The 16,147-nt window shown below is 34.7% G+C and overlaps 1 protein-coding gene across 1 annotated transcript in view; it reads left to right on the forward strand.

Annotated features, from left to right (window-relative positions):
- The window catches only part of LOC123551387 (glutamate receptor ionotropic, kainate 2-like), a 129,942-nt gene that overhangs the window by 84,744 nt on the left and 29,051 nt on the right, over positions 1–16,147 (forward strand). Inside the window, exon 3 of the mRNA XM_053542113.1 lies at positions 11,863–12,114. Coding sequence (XP_053398088.1) covers positions 11,863–12,114 — 252 coding nt within the window. The remainder of the gene's footprint in view (positions 1–11,862; positions 12,115–16,147) is intronic.

Genomic DNA, 16,147 nt, shown 5'->3' on the forward strand with positions numbered 1-16,147 from the left:
TGTATATGATTTTTCGACGACAAACTATACTACAATGATACTGGCCAATGGTGTTGTATTCAAAGAACAGTTCATTATCACAAAGACGCACTACGTATCGGTCAGCTGTATGTTATGCTACTTATAAGTCGATCAGTGATACTCAAATCGATGGACCATTTTTTCCAGGTTATGATATACAATGTAATAAAAAGATGCTTTATTAAAGCTTACAAGTTCATGCTGAATTTGTTAACTTCCGAGCACGTGCCTTACTGCCGTTCAACAGCTCTAAATTACATGCATTAAAGCATCAAGAAGTTAACGAACGTCTGGAGTAACACGGATATTGTTTGCCGTGAAGCCAACGTCTGAAAACTCTGACATAATCCTGTCATGTAAGCAGACATTGTACTTATTATGACTGCATATTGCGCACAAGTAATATTTACACGCAATGGGAACTATTTTACAACCTCAGACATGGAATATTACAATAAAAGTTCATATAAATCTATATTTAGCATTCTACATACCAAAAACACTAGACGGAGTGTATTCCCATAAACTAGTCACTTCTGTTGATAGGGAAAATATGAACGATTGTCTATGAATGTAATTTATATAAAACAGTACAAAACGAATCATGCATTGATCTGTTTTCAGTATTGCATCCATTTCGATCAAAAAGGTTTTGTGTTTTATTCAGATTGTGTATAATATTATTGATTGAAAACATTTTATAAAATAAATAAAAAAAAAATAAATGCAATTTCTGTATAACAAGGTATGAGAATGATTTGAAGACTCAGCTGTTCCAAAAATAAATGCATTTTTGTTGTACTCATAAGCTATTGACTTACAAATGGATACACAAGTGAAACGGAAAATTAAAATCATCTGAATTATTGTATAAACATGTTTCTTATATTTTATGGACATGCTTAGTTACAAAAGATAGATATTTCTTACTCTAACATCATGGGTGCACAATATAAATGATTTTGGTAGTCTGACATATGTATGCTAGATTAGGGCGACAACTGTAAATTGTTAAAAAAATCACATTCCACTTTCCCTTTTTTCTATTACTGACCTGTACCACAGACCAGGTAAGCATACTTGAATTTGATGGACAAAATATGGTTTGAACGATTTGTCACATATTTTCGCGACATCACATAAAGTAGTATAGTAACAAAAGCAATAGTATTTAATTCAGTAACAAAAAAATCTTGAAAAATAATCCCCAAAACAGTTTTAATACAATCATTTTAATACAAGCGTCTTACGGTAACGAAGTTCGAATTAGTCATACAGAAATGAAATTGATTTCACCTAAAAGGCAATATTGTTATATCAGATATTTGATAAAATGCCGCTTTTTCAGCATTTATGATAAATGTTTGTTTTTGGAGGGTTTTATTGCTCCGAATTAAAATTCTTTTTTCCTGTCCTCCGTCGGTAAGAATCCAGCACAACAAAATTATTAGAGAGAAGGTCCAATCCCAGAATCAAGTCAAATTGTGCTTACTTACATTGTTTTATGGTGTTATGTGTAATTCAAAACATTGGAAAGATGTTCTTCAGTTACTGTACTTTTTTAGAAAAACAAAAAACAACCTGGTAGTTGAACGTGCGCATCATAAACGCAGCACAGGGTCATAATAATGTCGAAAATAATGAAAACCTGACTGCACGTGTTGCTGGCAGTTTCTAAGTAATACGTTTGATCAGAAACAAAGAAATTGACTCCAATCACATTTTACAGGGTTATTATTATGTTAAAGTATTACCTTGCAGTGCATGCACACTTCACTTGTGTTGGATAGAAGCATCCTAACATTTAAGGAGTAAACCGACACGTTCTAATTACAAGTACATGTGGAAATAAAGAGGAAAAACAGTTCAAGGAAGCAGGTCTTGCAAAACTAACGAGAAACCAGACGTTCATATTAAATTTAATTGAAGCCGATAGACACGGAAAGGTACAGCAGAAGTCGATATCTTAATAATGAGATATAGCGTTATAACAAATTTTGCTCAAGAAGCAATGCGATTGCACAAAGCCGCGATAATCCGTATGCCGCAGATGATATAACGTTACTTTTTGTAACGTCTGATTTGTGATTATGATACCATCATCTCTGAATGGGATTCTTTCCTCTATTTTCCTTCATGCTAGCATCACATTTTGGGGTCATTCTGGATATAGATATGTTTCTTTACTGTATATATCAGCACTGATTTAAATAATAGTTTGTTTGTTTAGCAATACCAACAGAGAGTTTCAAAAGAGCAAGGTACAGGCAACCTAAACTAATTTATAATGTGTGTTAATAAGTTGTTTTACTTTTAGTTTCGTTGGCACAAATTTCCGCTATTTCGTGAAAAATAATGATCTCGCAGTATACATGATAATTTCGTCCAAAATTGGCATTCAAGCAAATTGTTTTTTTTATAGGGAGGCATTCAAGAGTTTCGATACCTGTAAATGTCGATTCAGACTTGTAATTTAGCGATATACTTTGGAAGATGGTTTAACGACCACATAGTTTGTCATTTTATGAAAGAAAATTTAGTAATGTGCAAAATTAAAAAAAAATAACGTAATTTGTTATTAGAATGTATCTTGTACACCGATATATAAGACAAAAATTATTGATATCTACCTTGAAAAAGATCTAGCATGTTTAAGTGCAGACATGGATTTATAATACGAAAAATTGGCATGTTGTTTAAACTGAAAAACTGCACGTGAAACACGGACTTGTTATAATATTCATGTTAACCTGGTCATTTGACAAGCCGACTTTCGAATATTCATATTTATTTAACAACATACGTCATGGGTCCTGCCTGACCTTTCAGATGTGCAATAAACTATTGTTCAGGATATATGCGTACCTATATAATTGCATTATTTTGCAGAATAGATAGTATTTTATTTTTAGATTTGATTAGTTTTCTGCAGCAAAACATAAAATGATGGTATCAATGCTACAGATAACAATCTCTAAGAGAAAATCGAATAAGTGAGGCATCGGAATTTGATTTTTTGAATATACGTGATATGTTTACTGAACTTGACAAGGTATAACAGCCGAACTGCCGAATGTTTAGAATCTCACACAGAATTACTGGCTTACACTTGGTGGAAGTAGTATATACAGATTGAAAGTAGATTGAAAGTGAAGGGAGCAACAATAATTCGTTTATATTCTAGGCCGCATATTTTTCTTTTGTAATTTAATCGAATTTTAGCCGCATTTAACATGATTAAACAGCATAACGGAAAGAAAGTAATGTCATTTCATTTGGACTTTGTTTATTTCATTTAACCAAATTAAATTTAAGAAAAAACATTTGTAAACCTTAATAGTTAATAAAACTATGTATTTATCTTTAGTATTGTCGAGAGTATATACCAGTCTTGAAAATACTCTATAGCATGCTTGTATTGGTATTTAAGTAACAAACGTTTTTTTTTCTTCACAAGTGCAATTTGCATAGGAACCTTTCAGCAAGAGTTAGCAAACAGCTTTTGATTTGTTGGTTTTTATATACCAAAGTTAATAAAGGAGTTATTTAACAGTTTATGATAAAAGTTTAGGTATTTTACATTTTAATTGCGAAGAAAAGGTGTATTAACTAAATATATGTTTTACAGGATAATTGAAATTCCTAGCCTTTAAATTAGTACCCATGGCTTGGTATAGGGGATTTAGAGGTGTGCAGCCATGTATGTTTCAAACCCTCTACCTTGTACTATACGCCTATGTTGCTGGGGTTCCCGCTGAATTTAGTGAAATGACTGAAGATTAAAGAATTAGTTTTCGCTTGATTTTATTTTATCTTCTTTTTTTTCCTTTTGCATAGTAACAAGTACCTCAAATGTCAATTGCTCCAACTTCGATTATGACTACGAGTCACACTACTGGGACACACCCGAATGTAGATGGAGCTGGTTTAGACGTTGTAAGTTTCACAAAAACACACATATTACGATTCATCGCTTTTACATATCCTCCCATCTAGACACATTTATTTAGCTTTTTTAAAAATAATAATTTTAATATATAAACCATGTGTCATATTTCCCTCCCTTTTTTATTTCTCATGTCCATATATCATAGTTTCCTAGAAATTCTTAATTGCATTTTAATTACCTTTTAATTAATAATATTAACAGTAGAACGATACCATTTTCTTAGCTGTTATTAAATACAAAACTGGAGTTCGACGGATATTGAATTTAAGCACATTTTATATTATTAGTTTGTGGCGTTGGACATTGTATAATGTTTATGCCTTAATAAATTAATCTTGAAAGCTGAAATATATGAGAGTGTAACCCGATTCCATAGCTACGTGTAAAGTTGTCTTAAATTAACAGGAATGTGTTAAAAATATATCAGGAAGCTTTAATGACTCGCAGAACTATTTTTACTGTCTTCTAAAACATTTCCACTGCTTCTCTTTCTCTTACTTTTCTTTGTTTTGCGTAAGCATCTACAAGAAACGAAATGCCAGACCTCAGTTAAGGAAACGCTAAAAAGCTGATTATGGCAACTTTAATAAACAATTTTAATCCTTTGTCTGGTTTCAATACACTTAGGAAGATTTAAGATCAGTAATGTGTGGTGTTAACCACCGTTGCCAAGTAACACTTTTTGGTTTATAAATTATGACATACAGAGCGATTTTTTTTGACGTCGAAATGAAATCTTGTCTCAAGGTATAAATATATAGAAGGATCATGGTGCATTAGTTTAATACAGGAAAGGCGTCTGTATATGATATGATATAAAAGAAAAGTTGATTTGTATATATTTCATTTTGGCTCCGCATATTTAAATATAAAAAAGAAGGTAGACTTTAACACGTATTCAACATGTTTTCAGACGTGTAGAAGTAATTTACAGCAGAGGTACTAGTATGTAATGTTTTTTTTTTATTGAAAGTGAGGCAATTTCTAAATGGGAGTCATCACGATAAAAATGACCATGATGTTTTTGGTCAAGATGAATAGAGATTATTAGGTTACTGTCTGATAAATTTAAATTTATTAGGCGAGTTGAAGAAAAAATATCAGGCGAATCACGAGATGAAATAATGCACGGAATGGCACCTGAGATCTTTCTTTACACCAAAAGCTGGAAAAGACGCTATATGACCTATAATTTTGTCGGTGTGTCTCTAAACCCATAGAAAACAGATAAAAAATAAAATATCCAAATAACATACCAACATAATTCTGTGCACTTAACATTGATGGCACATTCAGCTTTATAAAACATAAATAGGAGAAGGTAGCCGAGTATTTATATCAGATACTGATTTTCTTATGATTACATCAAAACTATTTGTTTGTTGTTGAGGAGCGAATTCAGATAAAGGTATACTATAAAATTACATGGCAATGGCAAAATCATGCTATTCTTTATATCTGTCTGTATGTTTGTTTGTATATATATCTGTCCTTCTGTCTGATTTTATATGCTTCATTCCGCAGCATCGAGAAGATGGCACTGACATCGAAGATCGAAAATCGAAATTAAATTTCTAGCCAGCTTTAAATTTCGAGCCAGCTCGAAGATCGAAATTCAACATTGAATATCAATTTCGTGCTAGCTTTTAACTTCTAGCCAGCAGCTACACAGAATTTCGAGCTGAAATTGAATTTCGAGCCAGCTCGAAGATCAAAATTCAGACTTTCTAAAACTTGAATATCGAGCTTGGGTTGAATTTCGAGCCAGCTCGAAGATCGAAATTCAGATTTAAAGAAAAAGTTGAATTTCGAGCTAGGGTTGAATTTCGAGCCAGCTCGAAGATCGAAATTCAGATTTAAAAAAAAGTTGAATTTCGAGCTGGGGTTGAATTTCGAGCCAGCTCGAAGATCGAAATTCAAATTATCAAAAATTTGAATTTCGAGCTGAGGTTGAATTTCGAGCCAGCTCGAAGATCGAAATTCAGATTTTGAAAAAGTTAAATTTCGAACTGGGTTGAATTTCGAGCCAGCTCGAAGATCGAAATTCAGATTTTGAAAAAAGTTGAATTTCGAGCTGGGGTTGAATTTCGAGCCAGCTCGAAGATCGAAATTCAGATTTTGAAAAAGTTGAATTTCGAGCTGGGGTTGAATTTCGAGCCAGCTCGAAGATCGAAATTCAGATTTTGAAAAAAGTTGAATTTCGAGCTGGGGTTGAATTTCGAGCCAGCTCGAAGATCGAAATTCAGATTTTCTAAAACTTGAATATCGAGCTGGGGATGAATTTCGAGCCAGCTCGAAGATCGAAATTCAGATTTAAAGAAAAAGTTGAATTTCGAGCTAGGGTTGAATTTCGAGCCAGCTCGAAGATCGAAATTCAGATTTTGAAAAAGTTGAATTTCGAGATGCGGTTGAATTTCGAGCCAGCTCGAAGATCGAAATTCAAATTATCAAAAAGTTGAATTTTGAGCTGGGGTTGAATTTCGAGCCAGCTCGAAGATCGAAATTCAAATGATCAAAAAGTTGAATTTCGAGCTGGGGTTGAATTTCGAGTCAGCTCGAAGATCGAAATTCAGATTTTGAAAAAGTTAAATTTCGAGTTCGGTTAAATTTCGAGCCAGCTCGAAGATCGAAATTCAGATTTTGAAAAAAGTTGAATTTCGAGCTGGGGTTGAATTTCGAGCCAGCTCGAAGATCGAAATTCAGATTTTGTAAAAGTTGAATTTCGAGCTGGGGTTGAATTTCGAGCCAGCTCGAAGATCGAAATTCAGATTTTGTAAAAGTTGAATTTCGAGCTCGGGTTTAATTTCGAGCCAGCTCGAAGATCGAAATTCAGATTTTGAAAAAAGTTAAATTTCGAGCTGGGGTTGAATTTCGAGCCAGCTCGAAGATCGAAATTCAGATTTTGTAAAAGTTGAATTTCGAGCTGGGGTTGAATTTCGAGCCAGCTCGAAGATCGAAATTCAGATTTTGTAAAATTTGAATTTCGAGCTGGGGTTGAATTTCGAGCCAGCTCGAAGATCGAAATTCAGATTTTGAAAAAAGTTGAATTTCGAGCTGGGGTTGAATTTCTAGCCAGCTCGAAGATCGAAATTCAGATTTTGAAAAAGTTGAATTTCGAGCTGGGGTTGAATTTCGAGCCATCTCGAAGATCGAAATTCAGATTTGTAAAAGTTGAATTTCGAGCTAGGGTTGAATTTCGAGCCAGCTCGAAGATCGAAATTCAGATTTTGAAAAAAGTTGAATTTCGAGCTGGGGTTGAATTTCGGGCCAGCTCGAAGATCGAAATTCAGATTTTGTAAAAGTTGAATTTCGAGCTGGGGTTGAATTTCGAGCCAGCTCGAAGATCGAAATTCAGAATTTTCAAAATCTGAATTTCGATCTTCGAGCTGGCTCGAAATTCAACCCCAGCTCGAAATTCAACTTTTTTATAATTTGAATTTCGATCTTCGAGCTGGCTCGAAATTTAACCCCAGCTCGAAATTCAACATTTTCAAAATCTGAATTTCGATCTTCGAGCTGGCTCGAAATTCAATCCCAACTCGAAATTCAACATTTGGAAAATTTGAATTTCGATCTTTGAGCTGGGTCGAAATTCAACCCCAGCTCGAAATTCAACTTTTTGAAAAAATCTGAATATCGATCTTCTAGCTGGCTCGAAATTCAACCCCAGCTCGAAATTCAACTTTTTGAAAAAATCTGAATTTCGATCTTCGAGCTGGCTCGAAATTCAACCCCAGCTCGAAATTAAACTTTTTGATAATTTGAATTTCGATCTTCGAGCTGGCTCGAAATTCAACCCAAGCTCGAAATTCAACTTTTTCAAAATCTGAATTTCGATCTTCGAGCTGGCTCGAAATTCAACCCCAGCTCGAAATTCAACTTTTTCAGAATCTGAATTTCGATCTTCGAGCTGGCTCGAAATTCAACCCCAGCTCGAAATTCAACTTTTTGATAATTTGAATTTCGATCTTCGAGCTGGCTCGAAATTCAACCCCAGCTCTAAATTCAACTTTTTTCAAAATCTGAATTTCGATCTTCGAGCTGACTCGAAATTCAACCCCAGCTCGAAATTCAACTTTTTTCTTAATCTGAATTTCGATCTTCGAGCTGGCTCGAAATTCAACCCCAGCTCGAAATTCAACTTTTTGATAATTTGAATTTCGATCTTCGAGCTGGCTCGAAATTCAACCCCAGCTCGAAATTCAACTTTTTCAAAATCTGAATTTCGATCTTCGAGCTGTCTCGAAATTCAAGCCCAGCTCGAAATTCAACTTTTTCAAAATCTGAATTTCGATCTTCGAGCTGGCTCGAAATTCAACCCCAGCTCGAAATTCAACTTTTTGATAATTTGAATTTCGACCTTCGAGCTGGCTCGAAATTCAACCCCAGCTCGAAATTCAACTTTTTGATAATTTGAATTTCGATCTTCGAGCTTGCTCGAAATTCAACCCCAGCTCGAAATTCAACTTTTCCAAAATCTGAATTTCGATCTTCGAGCTGGCTCGAAATTTAACCCCAGCTCGAAATTCATTTTTTTCAAAATCTGAATTTCGATCTTCGAGCTGGCTCGAAATTCAACCCTAGCTCGAAATTCAACTTTTTCTTTAAATCTGAATTTCGATCTTCGAACTGGCTCGAAATTCAACCCCAGCTCGATATTCAAGTTTTAGAAAATCTGAATTTCGATCTTCGAGCTGGCTCGAAATTCAACCCCAGCTCGAAATTCAACTTTTCCAAAATCTGAATTTCGATCTTCGAGCTGGCTCGAAATTCACCCCCAGTTCGAAATTCAACTTTTTGATAATTTGAATTTCGATCTTCGAGCTGGCTCAAAATTCAACCCCAGCTCGAAATTCAACTTTTTCAAAATCTGAATTTCGATCTTCGAGCTGGCTCGAAATTCAGCCCCAGCTCGAAATTCAACTTTTTCAAAATCTGAATTTCGATCTTCGAGCTGGCTCGAAATTCAACCCCAGCTCGAAATTCAACTTTTTCAAAATCTGAATTTCGATCTTCGAGCTGGCTCGAAATTCAACCCCAGCTCGAAATTCAACTTTTTCAAAATCTGAATTTCGATCTTCGAGCTGGCTCGAAATTCAACTTTTTCAAAATCTGAATTTCGATCTTCGAGCTGGCTCGAAATTCAACCCCAGCTCGAATTCAACTTTTTCAAAATCTGAATTTCGATCTTCGAGCTGGCTCGAAATTCGACCTCAGCTCGAAATTCAACTTTTTGATAATTTGAATTTCGATCTTCGAGCTGGCTCGAAATTCAACCCCAGCTCGAAATTCAACTTTTTGATAATTTGAATTTCGATCTTCGAGCTGGCTCGAAATTCAACCCCAGCTCGAAATTCAACTTTTTGATAATTTGAATTTCGATCTTCGAGCTGGCTCGAAATTCAACCCTAGCACGAAATTCAACTTTTTCTTTAAATCTGAATTTCGATCTTCGAGCTGGCTCGAAATTCAACCCTAGCTCGAAATTCAACTTTTTCTTTAAATCTGAATTTCGATCTTCGAGCTGGCTCGAAATTCAACCCCAGCTCGATATTCAAGTTTTAGAAAATCTGAATTTCGATCTTCTAGCTGGCTCGAAATTCAACCCTAGCTTAAAATTCAACTTTTTCTTTAAATCTGAATTTCGATCTTCGAGCTGGCTCGAAATTCAACCCCAGCTCGATATTCAAGTTTTAGAAAATCTGAATTTCGATCTTCGAGCTGGCTCGAAATTCAATTTCAGCTCGAAATTCTGTGTTGAATTTCGATCTTCGAGCTGGCTAGAAGTTAAAAGCTAGCACGAAATTGATATTCAATGTTGAATTTCGATCTTCGAGCTGTCTCGAAATTTAAAGCTGGCTAGAAATTTAATTTCGATTTTCGATCTTCGATGTCAGTGCCAACTTCTCGATGCTTCATTCCGCTCTTGCATGATTTAGATTTATTTTGATATTTTGCTTTGAAATATCTTTAATACATGTATCTGAACGCTTTTTACTTAGGTAAACTATGTGCTTTATGACGAATATTCAATTTTATTTCAGTGTCTTTTTGTTATTGTTTTCTTAAAAAAAAAAAAAAAGAAAGAAAAAACTTCGAAGAATATACTTTTTAACTTTGCTACCACAGTAGCTTTAATGAGACCGTGAATACCGTAAATTTCAGTTTATAGCATAACAGGTTGACATAATACGACCATGTAAAGTTACTGAATTAAACACAATTTGAATCATATAGTTATATAATTACATAACTGTTTTAAAAAAAGTGTTTTTTTTTTCACCGCATGCATTCATTATTTCTTTGACTTGTTTGCTGACCTTTGATAAATCAATTTATTTTTATGCAATATTTTTACCAGAGCATTTATAATTTTAGCAGTAATGCAATATCATAATATTAACAATTGACTATAATACTAACAGACCAAAAAAAAAAAACCCAACGTATTGTCAATTTTAAAAGCGTGCTTTGTTGTGCAAAACTACTTTGCAAATTTCATGATAATTTATAATAATGTTGTTGTTATATATTTATTGCTCATTATAATATGACATGATACTTTATTGAAAGGGGATGTGCTTAAGGTTGGTTCAATAATAATTATTTTTTATGATAAAAGACAAATTTGCCCCTTAAATGAGATCTTTTTTATGTCATAGAAATCATATATATATTATGTGTATACTCCTTTTCTTTATTATAAATGAAAGACGGCTTTCAAAGCTATATATAAGTACAACTTTGCGGAAACTTGAAAAAAAATGTGGACCACTCAACATGATGATTGGAAAAATACGTAGGCTCTTAATGTTCATACGTACAGTGCGAAAAAGATACTTTAAGCTAAGTGGTATGGCTAATGTATTTCTCATTAGTTGTAAAAAAGTAGAAAAAAATAACGAGGCATAAACACATTGACTTTATTTATGAACTAAGCGCTACTTGAATGTTTCAGTTCATTTCACCATCCGCCATTATTTTCGATGGATTAGAAGCTGTCTGTGTTAATGTTTCCATGGCAACTTGACAATTTTATTGGGTGTGAGATGGTCATACGTTCGGGCAACAGAAGTTTAACCATTTCGGACAAAGCTTATATGATTATATATATAAATGTGCGAATGTGCGTTTCACAAACGCGTTTGTAAATGTCCGTCTGTTTTCACGTAAATAAGGAAAGTCTTATAATATAAAAATATTAAAGAAACTTAAAATGTTTGGTAAATTGACAAACAAGTTTTTTTAATAGAAAATATCTATGCATTGTCGATGTCATTTTAGACATCCTCAGAGTTTAAGCATAGGTTGAAATTTGGAACGAACGGTTCTCAGAATATTTAAAATTTAATCCATTTTTAAGATGGCATTGACGTTAACAATAATACAAAAATTACATGTGCACATTGCATTTGAAAAGCACCTGTACTGAACTGATTATGATTATATGCTGACAGAACAAAGTTCTTTTTGAATGATTTATTTTGTGTTAACAGCATCATGAAGGAAAACATAGATATCTAGGCTTTGATGATAGTTATGCAATTTTGACGGTGTTTCGCAAATTAACCTCGATGTTTTTTAACTGATGAAAATTCGCAATGGCAAGATAATTTTTGTCTGATCTGATATGAGTGTTTCCTCTCAATTTTGGCACATCCTGTGTAGAAGGACTCCAGAAATTGTACGCCTTTTGAAATTACTTGTGAAACCTAGTCAGATGTTGCAGTATATCTTGTTTATACAATGCTGCAACATATCAAAATATCGAGGAAGAAAGTTTGTATCAGTCTTTGCAATTATGCAGAAAAAACTTTATTAATAGCCATTTGATGAAACTGCTATTCTGTTTTTATCTTAAAGTTGACCATTAAAAATTTCTTTTATTTCAGTATGTCGTCAGATGAAAGAAGGTATTGCTGCAGTGTTTGGACCAATTACCAAAATCCCTCGTGCGCATGTGCAATCCATCTGTAACTCGTTTGAAATTCCGCACTTAAACGCTCAGTGGGATGCACGGGATTCTCATGACTATTTTTCAATCAGCGTTTATCCGGACTACAACAGGCTAAGTCAGGCATATGCTGATCTCATCAACTACTGGGGATGGAAACGATTTACAGTGATTTATGAAGATGACGACGGTATGAATAGTTTGCTTTAGATTCAATTACTGTATCTCATATACTTAAAAATTTCATTTTCCACAGTCTTTGAGTTTTTGCAAACCTCATTGGAAAAATATGTGGCATTGTGTATGCGCATGTCATAAAACCAGAGTTATTTATGATGTTATGTTAATAGTGCACGTGACATTATCTATTCTTTGTTTCAGTGACAATAAGCTTTTCACTATCTGGCAGAGACACAACAACTTGTTACATAAATGTAACACCACAGGGACTTGACGTTCACTATTATTTAGCTTTCGTATTTGAGGAGGGCGATATGTAATCTCAAGATAATTGAGCCGCGCCATGAGAAAACCAACATAGTGGGTTTGCGACCAGCATGGATCCAGACCAGCCGGCGCATGCTGTTCGCTTTCAGAGTCTATTGCAATTAGAGGAACTGTTAGCGAACAGCATGAATCCTGACCAGACTGCGCGGATGCGCAGACTGGTCTGGATCCATGCTGGTCGCAAACCCACTATCTTGGTTTTCTCATGGCGCGGCTCAATTATGATTGATAAGTTAAAGATCACGTTCAATTTATTTTACGATTCGAGATTGAAGGTAGTCTTTTTAAAACATTCTATATACATAAACTGTTACAATCCTTTCACGGCTTCACGTCCATATTTTTTAACTATTCGAAGAATAGTCTAGCTATTCTACTCACCCTGGTGTCGGCGTCGGCGTCGGCGTCGGCGTCACGCCTTGGTTAAAGTTTTGCATGCAAGTACATACAGCTATTTTTTAAAGGCATATAGCTTTGAAAGTTATTTTTTCTTTTTCTAGGTCAATTACCAACCTCACTGGGTCAAGTTCCATAACTCTGACATGTATTTTGAGCAAATTATGCCCCTTTTGGACTTAGAAAATCCTGGTTAAAGTTTTATATGCAAGTTACTATCTCCAAAACTAATGCAGATATTGAATTGAAACTTCACATGTGTCTTCGGGGTTATAAAACTAGTTGATAGCATCAAGTCCTATAACACTAACCTGCATTTTGGCCAAATTATGCCCCCTTTTGAACTTAGAAAATCCTGGTTAAAGTTGTGCGTGCAAGTACATACAGCTATTACTAAAAGGCATATAGATTTGAAACTTATTTTTTCTTTTTACTAGATCAGTTACCAACCTCACTGGATTAAGTCCCTTAACTCTGACATGTATTTTGGGCAAATTATGTCCCCTTTTGGACTTAGAAAATTCTGGTTAAAGTTTTTCGTGCAAGTACTATCTGCAGAACAAATGCAGATATTAAGTTGAAGCTTCTCATGTGCCTTTAGGGTTATAAAACTAGTTGATAGCATCAAGTCTCATAACTTTGACCTGCACTTTGGTCAAATTATGTCCCCTTTTGAACTTAAAACTCTTTTGATATTTTAAATATTTGGTAATATTTTCCTGCTTCTGGGACAGTATTTCAAATAGTCGAGCATTGGCTGTCTTACGGACACTTGTTATGTGCGCACATGTTTGGTCAATACCTCGCTTGTTCAGAAACTGAATTTCTCTTTTCTTTTGTATTGCGTACACTTTCAGTTTTTCTACATGGTCCTTATATATATGAAGCTAATGTCAAGCTCCTGTGGTGTTTGTGTAACACAATGGATGCATGCATACCTAGTGTTTGAGAACATAATTATTCTCGTTTGCCAGATGAGTTGCTTGGCAGTGTGTCCAAGAGACTGTGACTAGATATTAATCAAAATGTTGGCTGTGTATCAGGTCAGGTCAACTACCGAATTTCCTCAAACAACACATTTTATACATGAAAAAAGTGCATAAATGTACAGTTTAATTTCGGTTTAAGATTAAAGCACATATTTGTTTTTAGCTTGTTGTAGGATGGCAAATAGTTTTGCAATAAATAAATTTTGTCAGTTGATTTGTGTTTGGTTTAACGCCGTTTATCAACAGTACTTCAGTTATGTAACAAATGTATTCCTTGGTGACTTGTCTCAGTTCTTTGGTATTTATTAGAGAATTAGACCAAAAAGAATTATTTCGTTCACAATGTTTCTGTCAAATCATTGATTAAAGTGTTCGCCTCGGCCGGAATTCGAACTCGCGGTCTTTCTATTCATGTAGGACTACCCTCTACCTTCTTGGTTAATCGAGCGGCCACGTTTGAGATATAAAAATGCTGAAACTGTCTGATAAACTTTTTCTATCACTAACAGCAACACAAGTATGAATCAAACATAATTTATTGCTTTCAAGAATCAATGTGAAATTTATCGTAAAAACCGACTCACTTTGTCACATTTTATAAAAAAGTGACTGTATCTTGCACTCATAATTAAAAAATAACCAAAAAATGACATCACCATTTTCATGAATGGTAAACTTTAATGGTCAATTCCTGTAAAACGTTTTATGGCATCAACAAAACGTCATTTGAGCCGTGCCATGGGAAAACCAACATAGTGGCTTTGCGACCAGCATTGATCCAGACCAGCCTGCGCATCCGCGCAGTCTGGTCAGGATCCATGCTGTTCGCTTTCAAAGCCTATTGCAATTTGAGAAACCGTTAGCGAACAACATGGATCCTGACCAGACTGCGCGGATGCGCAGGCTGGTCTGGATCCATGGTGGTTGCAAAGCCACTATGTTGGTTTTCTCATGGCGCGGCTCATTTATTGACAAGAAAGCTGTTTCCTTTTTTACAACGAATTGTCCTGCTGTGCCTCTAAACAGAACCACTATTTGTATGTTTACGACATACACTACAATTTTTACATAGTTTAATAAAGTCCTGTCGAAATTCTCCGCCAATAAAGCAATATAGTACACAATTAATTCCACTATTCAGGAAAAGTAAATTCTGCACAATTGAATTTACAAAGGCGTGCCAAAAAACGGAAAGGTTGAATTCGTAATAATGAGAGATAACATGTAAGGACATAGGTAATGTTGAAAAAATATGAATAACCCCTATGCATACAACTAACACTGTCACAGTGTGGATACTTTTCCTTATAGTCTGGTAGCCAGCTGGAAAATTTTGGTCTTTGTCTTTACACAGTTTACGAAGAATTAGACTGTTGCAGAAGGTAAGGACGATAATCGGTGTAATCACATGACAGCTGAAGTGTATTGTATTGTATAACTCTATATAGTCGACATATTCGGGATCTCTTAGGTATGTACATTCGCTCACAGTTTTTACCTTTGACGAGTTGGCCAAAGAATTGTTTTCAACCTGTTTCTTTTCGATGATCTCCTCTAAAACAATATATGGAACGTTTAAGATAAACGACACTGATGTTATAATTATGAAGATCACGTGTGCGCGTTTTCTGACGTTGGCAATGTATGACCTGACAGGCAAGCAAACAGTTAGCGCCCTCTCGACTGTCAGTGCAATCGTCACACCCAACGATATATCACGACAGTAGACAGTTGCAAAAGTTAAAATCTTGCAAAAGAAATTATTTACGAGGCGAAGGTCCATACCATTCTTTGGAAACAAGAAAACGAAGTAATCCGTTCCTGGAACTAAAAGAACTAGCAAATCGCACACAGCCAATAGCTTGAAATATGTTGCACTGGATGATTTGCTACAATTATCTCCCCTTGTCCAAACAACAAATGATACGATATTTCCTGGAATTCCAAAAACTAAAATAACGCTCAGTGTAAAAAATCCAATCATATTTATATCTTCGACATCCATATTTCTACAATGTTGAATATTTCCACAACTTCAAACTATCTGACGTTTGGTATATTGCTTTTTCCCAGCATACACATACTATGATTACAAATATAAATTTTTTATCAATTCTGAAGAGATCAAGTTAAGTACATGCCTTTAACAATCTATATTTTCATCATTTAGGCACAGGATGGTGCAATAACGTCTACTTTGGATGATTTCTTAACGTTTTTCTATGTTGCTTTTCGACAACTGTTCTATAAATACATTCAGTACTCCGCGTTGCGTACATGTATCTGTTATATAACTTGTCAAAGGCGTTTAATATCAACTGTGGAAACTGG

Source organism: Mercenaria mercenaria, chromosome 4, assembly GCF_021730395.1.
Source record: "Mercenaria mercenaria strain notata chromosome 4, MADL_Memer_1, whole genome shotgun sequence".
In the NCBI taxonomy this organism is placed as follows: domain Eukaryota; kingdom Metazoa; phylum Mollusca; class Bivalvia; order Venerida; family Veneridae; genus Mercenaria; species Mercenaria mercenaria.